The sequence below is a fragment of the Megalobrama amblycephala genome, linkage group LG22, assembly GCF_018812025.1.
Source record: "Megalobrama amblycephala isolate DHTTF-2021 linkage group LG22, ASM1881202v1, whole genome shotgun sequence".
Taxonomy (NCBI): domain Eukaryota; kingdom Metazoa; phylum Chordata; class Actinopteri; order Cypriniformes; family Xenocyprididae; genus Megalobrama; species Megalobrama amblycephala.
In genome coordinates this window covers 21,816,426-21,827,236 of record NC_063065.1, presented here as the reverse complement: position 1 = coordinate 21,827,236, position 10,811 = coordinate 21,816,426, and the positions used below count along the sequence as shown (strand labels likewise).

Below are 10,811 nucleotides of genomic sequence, written 5' to 3'. Positions count from 1 at the left end.
ATGTCATTTATTACTCACCCTCATGTCGTTCCACACCCATAAGACCTTCGTTAATCTTCGGAACACAAATTAAGATATTTTTGTTGAAATCCGATGGCTTAGTGAGACCTGCATAGCCAGCAATGACATTTCCTCTCTCAAGATCCATTAATGTACTAAAAACATATTTAAATCAGTTCATGCGAGTACAGTGGTTCAATATATTATAAAGCGATGAGAATATTTTTGGTGCGCCAAAAAAACAAAATAACAACTTACTTAGTGATGGCCGATTTCAAAACACTGCTTCAGGAAGCTTCGGAGCATTATGAATCAGCATATCGAATCATGATCGGATCGCATGTCAAACCGCCAAACTGCTGAAATCATGTGACTTTGGTGCTCCGAACCGCTGGCGCTGATTCTACATGCTGATTCATTATGCTCCGAAGCTTCCTGAAGCAGTGTTTTGAAATCGGCCATCACTATACAAGTCGTTATTTTGCTTTTTTTTTTTTGGCACACCAAAAAATATTCTCGTCGATTTATAATATTAATATTGAACCACTGTACTCACATGAACTGATTTAAATATGTTTTTAGTACTTTTATGGATCTTGAGAGAGGAAATGTTATTGCTCCCTATGCAGGCCTCACGGAGCCATCGGATTTCAACAAAAATATCTAAATTTGCGTTCCGAAGATTAACGAAGGTCTTACGGATGTGGAACGGCATGAGTGTGAGTAATAAATGACAGAATTTTCATTTTTGGGTGAACTAACCCTTTATTTTGGATAATTTTTAACCAAAAAAAGTCATCATCATCATCATCATCATCATCATGAAATACAGTACAAAACAAAGCTTTGAATAGGTTTTTTTATTCATAATTTATACCAGCAGATACAAAAATGTTTTAACCGTATCCAAATGTGCAAGAAAACACTATTGGTACTTTCATTAATTCAAATTAACAACATACAAGTACTGACTTTGGAAAACTGACCATGTAAACTGGAGTGAGCAGACCCTTTTGAACAAAAAGGACTGAATTCAGAGCATTATTATCACTAACTAAAAACGTTGACTACAATTTTTGCATCTGACTTTCTCATGACTATACCAAAGTCATTGTGAATACATAGGCCTATATCTAGGTGACATTCTATCTCCTCCATTTTGTAATTAAAAAGGCAATCATAATCGTAAAGCAGCACAAATGTGTATGACACATTAAAGAAATACATTTGTAAAACTGTACCAAGATGTTTAAGAAAGAGATATAAACAAAGAGAAACTAATTTGTACTAAAAACATCATGTAAACATTCACCTTCATTCGCAGCACAAGGACAACAGAACATGGATCAGAAAAATAGATATTTCAGTGAAGCTTGTTAAGTGCTCAACTGTCATCGGTTCAAAATACTTCAGCAATCCGAACAAGCGACATCTAACGACATACAAACAAGGTCATGAAAATGATATTGAACATGATACAGTCCCGGCAACTTTTTTTCTTTTTCAAAACACATGCTCACACACACTGAACATTTTCAGTGTTTATCTAATTATGCCACACATCTGGGAAAAAAAATAAACAAAACAAAAATTCAAAGTACATTTCGGTCAAACACTTCAGTTCACATTTATTTTTTGCATTAATCAACTTCCACATTCTGGTAAATGCATTTTCAACGAATTGAAAATCTTGTGCCTTGCCTAAGACATTCCTCTTTTTGTTGCTTACTCATCCACATTCTTTCACTCTCAAACACACACAATTTAGATGATTCTTCTTACATCCAACAACAGATTTGCAGAAAACCCTTCATTTAACGGGAAAATGGCAGTTTTTCCCATTCAAATACAGCAAATAAACAAAGATCATATTCTTTACCAAAACACACACAGATACAGCATTTAAAATTAGCTTCCATGTGTGTAAAGGAGCAATTTCCATCTCAAACTGTTCCCTCATACGCATTACGTAAAACACATTTTTCACTGAAGGAATGAACTCTACGGGTTATGTTTTCACTAATGAACATTAAAGATGGCAAACTGTGTTTATTTGACAGCTAACCTTCAAAGTCTCCCGAAGGTGTCTCACGAATACTTTGCGCGGCATTGTTCACCAGTTTCTGTGAACGCCAGTTGGCACTTTTTTTAAAAAGGCCCTTAAAAGCCTTAGACCATGTGTGGTGTGAAAACCGCAAATAGAAAGTTCTGGCTCTGATTCACACACATTCAATATGCCAGCTAAAGAGACATTTATAAGCTCCCATTTGCTGATTATCCCAACGTAGTCTAAAGCCAACCGGTGCCGACTTGTATGAGGACAGCGTACATGCAAAACCATTTCACGTCAAATTTATCCCAGCATCATTTAAGTAATGCACATAAACCACTAACTCTCACAAAATATGAGCTTCCACTGACTGAAAATCTGAAGCCCTCATTAAAGAAAAGATAAGCAACACAAAATTCCCTTTCAGGTGACTAGAAAGAAGATAGGTGGTGTGGGCAAAACAATGCACAACAGTGTATGAATTCTCTAAATGCAACATTTTTGGCTTGAAGCAGAGTTTATGAAATATTGACAGGCTGACATGCTGCTATTATGGAGGGCAGAGGGTGAGGAAAGCCTGCTGTCGTTCAGCAAGGGGGAAAAAAAATCTCCCATATTCAATCAAGAACTTATGAATGCATAATTCCTTTGGGATATTTGCAGATTAATTGAAAGTTTGCTTATGGTTCAAGTATAAACAAGCCATTTAAGGTGAAATGTCTCTATAAAACTGTGCTTTTAGGTTTGGTAGGTTGTCACGAACAATTCCTGGCATTATTTTCCTCTCTTAACCAGAGCTTCAACAACAACGACAACTGATGGCAATCATTCCAGCACTTGAATATGAAATACTTGAAATGTTTAAACAAAAAAAGCAAGAGGTTTGTGAACCAAAATACATGTTTACTTAATGTACATGAGCCAAAAATGATTTAGACAGAACAGAATACTGGGTGAACCACACTATACAATATAAATAAAAAAACTAAACCTCTTTTGTTCTTTACCTGCTCCCTTTTTGTAAAGGATCACAGATTCGTGGCATTCTGCATGTATTCTTTTATAACATTTGATTTAGATGTGATTCACAGTCCTTCCTTTATGGCCTTCTCATACCTGACTGACTGAATTTGTTGTTGCACAGATCTGCAGAAGTCTAATGGACGAATAAATGATTTACTGTTAACCTCTAATAAATGTAGAATATTAATGCTAAATAAATACTTATTCTCTTACAAAAGTTGTCTGCTGATACTTGTCGCATTTGACATGATAACTGTCGTCCAGCATATTCGCAAGTTTCATTAAAAGTACCGATTTTAGAAGAAAAAAATATCAAAACCTGACAAAAACGTGGTTGACATCATGTTTCCAGAAAAAATGCAAATTCCTTGTAAAGGTGCGATCACATTTATTATTGTTATTATTGAAATCCAGTCATTTTACTAGGAATCCACACGATTGGGAATTTCGTAAGAAGGCGAGAGCTTTCCCCAGACTGATTTCGCAATGGATTCACAGCGTCGATAAAAAAAAAAAAAAAAAAAACCATCTTGGTTTGAAAGTAACTTCTGCGCAAGCTGTGCTTCATATATCGCTACACTACTGACAATAGATAATGAACCTTTTTTTACCAGCCAATGTGACCGCACCTTTACACTTCAGCAAGTCATCGATGAATGAAGCAGATTAATGCAACATCCAATCCTCAAATCCAAGCTTTGATAATAGTATTAGCATTATTACTGCAATACATATTCATATAATCAATACGAATATGATCAAAAGTATCAAAAATCCTGACTGGTTTTTGGACTTACCACGTGACTCTGAACAGCCTTGCGAAATGTAAAACACTGAATCTGAGCAACAACAAATTTACTGTTCATTTCTGTGGGAAGATCGGATAGTCAGCTTACGCAACTGATCGCTTGACCTCCATATTTGTAAACTGTTTTAAGAATGCGTCACTCAACAAAAAGTGCAATTTACTACCATGTCCCACTACAGTCCGCTCAGTAGTGCTTCTCCTGCAAATAATCTTTCATTTTGTTTGGTAAAGGCAGTTTCTGAATCAGATCTATCCGTGTGTACTGTCGGATGACGAAGCGGCAAAGATATTGCAGCGAACGGACTTGCATGAACCGCGAGACGGGATTGGTCAACCGAACTGGGTACGTGGCGGACCCCGGCAGGCGGGATCTGGAGTAACAGAACGCGCCATTTTCTGAGTCTTTTATAGAGTGCTCGATGAGATCTACGATGGAAGTGTGACCTTCTATGTCAGGCTGCTCGTAAAAGCTAAATCTGCCATTTGAGTGTTCGATCCTGGTGTGAAGCGTCTTTCCCTGTGACCGAAAGCTCAAGCTGAGGAGATAGCGATCGTCTGAACTGTCCCTCACCAAAAAAGAACCATCTGGAAGGTTGATGAGCTTCTCCTCTGCCTCCCATCGTGTTATAGGTCCCCAGTACCAACCCTGCTTGGCCAGTTTTTTAAGTTCCTCCGTAAGGCTTGTTACAACCATAGGTCCGCTGGTTTGGAAAGAATCGTACACCCTGCTAACACCGGGAGCGGAATTGGGGTCAAAGTTCAGGTGATGCCTTACTCTCTCGACAACATGAGAGTCTGCACCACTGAACCCGGAGAGGGTCCTTGGAATATCGTTGGTGGAAAGAGGTGATAGTGAGGGAGAAAATAAAGGTGTGTCAGCTCTGGAATTGGAAAGGACCATCGCCGGAGTACCGGGAAGGTGTCCGTTCACTGCCTGCTCCATGAGAATGTCCGGCGGCATGAGATCGTGGTCATCCGGGCCCTGGTCCACGTGCAGCGAATCAGATCCAACCTGATCAACCACTTCCATTGGCGAGGGGCCATCCAAGCAGAAGGACTGGGACGAATCTGGGTACATTCCCTCATCTAAAGGCATTGTGTACTGGATGTAGTCCTGAGGTGTAAGTCCAATAGGCACGTGATCCTCAATGTTCAAATGCAAGTTGCCACTTTGAGTCTCCATGTCCTTCAGAGACTCGCTCTGATCCTGGAACAGACCTTCTAGTTGGATGTCATGGAACTCTTTTCTGATGCCATTGAGGGAGGGACTGGGGTTGGGGGAGTGGACCATAGCTTTGACCTTTACTTCCATCTTGATGCAAGCCTCCTCGGAGCTGACAGGCCGGAAAGGCCACGGAGAAGGGCTGTAATGATGGCTTCGGAGGGATGAGGATCTTAAGGGCCGCTGGGCTTTGACTTCATTAAAGCTTATCGGGACCGACGAGGAAGAGAAAGTATCATCATCATCTCCAGAGCCTACTGCGGCGGACCCTCCTTTGACTTTCGCTTTCTGTTTGGTAGACAGTCTCCTCTTTAGTGTGCCCATAAGACTCTCGCTCTTCGATCGGTTCTTATGACCCTTCTCATCCTCCCCATTAAGATCGCAACCTACCAGCCCTTTGGTGTAACAGCCTCCAAAGAGAGAGTCATCCTTGGTGAACTCAGCCGCTAAAGATGGCTGCTGAAGCATGACAAAATCCCCATCTTCTTTGCCCTTTATGTTCAGTGACTTTCTGATCGTCTTCAGACTGATCTTCTTCATCCTTGTACACCCCAGGTGAGGGCATGGGACGGTCCTATTTGCTGACCGATGAATGCTAACCGCAGAGTCCGGCCATGTGACTTGGGAACGTCAATCATGTGAAAGCCAAAGTCTTCGTCATCTGCAAAAGGTGAGATAAAAGACATCATGAAAAAGTGAACTAACCACTAAATATGCAGAGTTCTCACTCTTTTTGATTCATCGTGACATTTCAAGTCATCTGTGATTGTGGTTGACCTATACATGGCATTTTTTCCCTGTTTGGCCGATAAGTGTAGAGGGTGGGACTTTTATTTTGGTAGCGCTGAGAACCCAGCACCAAAATTCATACATTAGCACCCATTCTCATGTCTTTAACAGTTCTGTCTAATAATACAAAGGTATTTTTGGACAACAATAATAATAATTGGGAAAATAATACAAAGGTAAACTCTATACCTTTGAGTTTGACATTCAGAAAATACGCATTTATATCCACAATCCTCACCAATTTTGGTGAATTCAGCTGAAGAGTGCATTATATCCCGTATATAAAAACACATACTCTGTGTGTGATGATTGAATGATCCAAGCCATGTGATTAGGATGCAGAAAGGAGAGTTTGGATGTAAGTGGACATGCACGAGCAAGCAATTTAATACTATGCTGAGCTATATCCAGTTTCCCGCTATAATATTCCTGTCATATTCTCTGTGTATTGTAAAAATGATCATTGCCTGGTCTATATTTGAGATTATATGATTCCCAGTGCACACAGACATAGATTATTGAGTTCACTGTTAGTTAGATATAGTGTTTACTTCCTTTTTATTGTCATGTCTTTATATTTTCAATTTCTTTACTTTTTAAAATGCCATAATAGTATTACAGAGTCAAAACATTCCAATTTAAAGTATAAATCTGTTTATTTTTACAGTTACAATTCAAATTTTAAAATAATTACTTTAGAAAATGTCAAATAAATTATTTTCACCAATTGTCGTGCTTGTGTTATTTACTATATTTAAATTAAGTAGTGTGATGTCATATACATCAGATTTATATTGGCCATCAAAAAAAATTTGGTCAACAACTAGTCTGTGATACTTATAACTAAATGAATATTTATCACTATAAAGATTTCCATAGCTTTTAAATATTTTACTTCTATGACTTTTTTAAGGCCTGTATATAGTCTCTAATATTTATAGGATTTCCATGAACCAAAGTATTACACAAACAAAACACTAAATCAAGTGATTATTTATTTTTTTTACTTATTATGTATCCAATTTGCAATGCCAATTCCACAAATGAAATTTGTGCATTTCTTATTTTTTTTATAAAATAGTTGCCTCCACAGAGTGCATTCAAATTGTTTAATGCACAGCTAGCCATAAGTTATCCCACTTATACCACAGTCATTTGCAAGCACTGACAAGTTAAAACTGTTAATGATGTTTGCAGCACAATATTTGAATGGAAGGGTAAAAAAGCCCTCATGCAGCTCATTAGGTCTAGCATTCTTGCCCACTTTAATTCAGACACAGAGATGAAGTAATGCAGCAACGCATGCATATTCATCAACAGAAACATTGGCAGAACTCTGTCATATTGTTTTTTCACCAAACCATATTATAGATTCGTCATCAGATGTGAGATTAACCACGGTGCGAATGTATGCCGAACTGGAAGGAACGGTAGGACCGTAGGAAACAGAAATGATTAGTTCACCTCTCGAGTCTTCTGGTCCGAGTCGTTCCTTCATGTGACAGCTGCATAGACTCCAAGTCTGACTCTGTACAGGAAACAGAAATGATTAGTTCACCTCCCGAGTCTCTCCTCCTCCTCCAAGTCTCTTTCATTCATTTGTCACATGACATGAAAGTTGCATATATTCTGTATTGGATACCGAAATTAGTTAAAAATTCCCAAAACAAATTATTTACAAAAATGATTATTACATGCATATTTTGCCAATGATTTATTTACTAAACATTATACTCATTATATACAGAGATGAGTAGCGGTCACATGACAAATGAACAAAAGTGACTCGCACTGGAGAAGAGACACAGGAGGTGAAATATTCAATTCTGTTTCCCATACTAGCCTATGCAACTGTCACATGACAGAAGAATGAACGACTCAGGCCCTGAATTAATCATTTCTGTTTCTCATAATTTGTCATTTTTGGAATATGATCAAAGTTTGCGAGAGTATGCGTGTTGGGGAATCTGGCTATTGAAAATGTAGGCTAACATTTAATTTAATTCTACTCAAATGAACAAAATGACTTGAATAAAGATTTTGCTGAAAGAGATTCAAATATCCAAGTCAGTAACATGATCCTATCTTCCCAGTACTACAATAAAAGCAGTGCATTATAGAATGTTGATTAAACTGACTGGAACTACCTGTGCATTAAAGGGTCTTAATGCACACCTTCCAGCCAATCAGAATCGAGTATTCAGACAGACTATTATATATAATGTTATACTGTCAGATCTGTTCAATTTTACCATGATCAAATAAACATGAGTTGATTCTCAATTGTTAACCAGACAGTTACAAATAATTGATTTAAATAAAACTATCAGATCAGTTTACAAACACATTCTTCTCAACATTTAAAAGCAGTCATGAATGCATATACTTATAATAATCCTTAGTGTTCCTCAAAATAAGCAGTTTACAGCTAAACTGTCACGGGCCTTATCAGCATACTTGAATATGAAACAGCAGCATCTAAATTAATAACTAACTATAGAGCAACATAGAGCAAAAAACAAAAGACTGAAGATTAATCTTCTTCTCTCTTTTTTTCTTTTTAGTTTGATCAATCTCTGTAACTTTGTCTCGCAAAATAAACAGGCCTGGAGATAGCTGACTTAGCTAGCAGGCTACGGGACCTTCATCGTGTCGGACAAAAATAGAGTGTAAATATTCACGTACATACACCAAATTACGTCCACTTACCACTTTAAACAGAGTTGAATCCCCCTCTCTCGCTTCAGAAAGATGGAGCTGGGTCGAACGTGTCCGTAAATCTGACGACGAGGGTTGCATTTAGCATTAGCGTGCTAATAATAGACTGCTAGCTGCTAAGCTAATCCAGCAACAGCTCCCTCACCCGAACAAGAGCTGCTTTACTACATTAACACCCACTGCTCATGGTCTGTCATCATCTCATGCATGTAAAGAGCCGAGGCTGTTTTCTCCTCATCTGTATTTGCCAGTTTGATGAGTGAAACATTCCTTTAATTTTTCATGACATCTCCATTTCTTTCTTCCTCTTTTTTTGTGCTAGCTAGCCACTTTGGCTACAGCCCGTTCCTCTCCCTCTTCCTTTGTTGACTGTTGCATTATGGGAAAAGACTCTGAAAGGATAACAACAGGGAGGAGGGTGTCTGGACCACTATCTATCTATCTATCTATCTATCTATCTATCTATATATATATATATATATATATATATATATATATATATATATATATATATATATATATATATATATATATATATATATATATATATATATATATATATATATATATATATATATATATATATATATATATATATATATATATATATATAGATCAGTGGTCTGGACTAGATTTATGTATTATTTATTTATTGTGAAATTTACATTTGTTGTGCTACAAACCATGACTTTTACAAGGTTTTACACATTCAATAGGCTATGCAGCAGATTACATTATTTTCAAGTATTTATTGTAGGCTATATCTGGATTGTGATAGCTATCTATTATTTATGTATAATGTGAAATGTACAGGAGTGTGTCAGAGTTCTATCTATCTATCTATCTATCTATCTATCTATCTATCTATCTATCTATCTATCTATCTATCTATCTATCTATCGTTCGTGAAATAAATAGCCAACATAAATAAATTCACATTTGTTGTGCATCAACCATCACATAATATGACTTTGACAAGGTTTGATACTTTGAATAGGCTATGCAGCAGATTATTTATTACCTTACATTCAAGTATTTATTAAGCTGTGTATTATTAAACTGTGTATCCATTATTTATGTGAAATAGTCAAGAGTGTCAGGGTTTATTTATGGATTGATTGATTTATTAGTGCTGTCAAAAGATTAATCATGTCTTATATATACATAATAAATATACACAGTACACACACAAATGTAAACACAAACTTTTATTTTGGATGTGATTAATTGGGATTAATTGTTTGAGAGCTCTATTATTTATTTATGTGAAATTATCTACACATCTGAGTTATATTCACAGAAGAATAAACACAGAATTTTATCACGTAATATATAATATGACAAATTGTGTTAAAATGGCTATTAACACTGTTATTGTCACAGAACAGAAGATTACAGACAGGTAAGTAGAGTAAAAACCATTTATTATACAGGGACCATGAAGCCGGATTAGCTGGCTAGCCAGGTAAGTTTCAGATTAGTTTGCGCCAATCCTGGGTTTTAGGTACCATGAAAGTGATTTGGCTTTTAGTGGTGTTCATCGCCATAGTAACTTACGCTCCATGGCTAACCTGCTCTGGGGCAGGTTATGTTCTGGTTCAGAAATCTTAAACCGAATTTGGGCCAATCGGTTGTGAGCAAAGTGACACTGACACATCCAGTGCAATAAAGTCACTCCCACAGTTTCTCTTCCTCCAAATTAAAGGTCACTGTATAGTAAAAAAAAAAAAAAATATTTAACAATGAAATTGTCTGGCTTTAATGATAATTACTTTAATCCATTAATCCATTACACAAGCAATTTTAGTTTAACAGTTATTATTAATTATTTAGTTTCAATGAATATTAATATATACAGATCATATGTAATATAAATAAGCTGTAAATAAACTTTAAATATGATATGACCTTACATGTTTGAGTCTATCGCTATATATCATCAACTGTATAAACTAACTTTACAAGTTTCACTTGCACTGATAGAGCAAGAAAATGTATTTTATCTGTCCTCTTTCATGGACAAGTATTTTCATTAGTGTAAATCAGTTTAAATACTTAATTTTCGTCAATCTCTTAACCTTCAGCAAAAGAGTTTTGAATCACGCTGGCTCTCTCGCAAGAAGTAAATCATAGTTTCTCTCTGTTGCAAGGCATGTGATTGGCTGTTCAACACTGATGTCATGCATTCATGTGCATGTGCT

At 36.7% G+C, this 10,811-nt stretch overlaps 1 protein-coding gene across 2 annotated transcripts; it reads right to left on the bottom strand.

Moving 5' to 3' along the window:
- Positions 1 to 845: 845 nt before the first annotated feature.
- Positions 846 to 8,999, bottom strand: LOC125257775 (suppressor of cytokine signaling 6). Of its 2 annotated transcripts, XM_048174463.1 has the most exons (3): positions 8,602 to 8,999; positions 7,357 to 7,420; positions 846 to 5,764 (listed from the first exon to the last, which is right to left on the bottom strand). In XM_048174463.1, exon 3 carries the CDS (start codon positions 5,641 to 5,643, stop codon positions 4,066 to 4,068), a length of 1,578 nt encoding a protein of 525 aa, XP_048030420.1. In that variant the 5' UTR covers positions 5,644 to 5,764; positions 7,357 to 7,420; positions 8,602 to 8,999; the 3' UTR covers positions 846 to 4,065. The 2 variants fall into 2 exon arrangements, with proteins under 2 accessions (XP_048030420.1, XP_048030419.1); XM_048174462.1 differs by lacking the exon at positions 7,357 to 7,420.
- Between the last annotated feature and the right edge of the window lie 1,812 nt (positions 9,000 to 10,811).

Bases quoted from the DNA above. Each gene is read 5' to 3' on its own strand.
- LOC125257775 (XM_048174463.1), bottom strand. From the start codon at position 5,643: ATGAAGAAGATCAGTCTGAAGACGATCAGAAAGTCACTGAACATAAAG.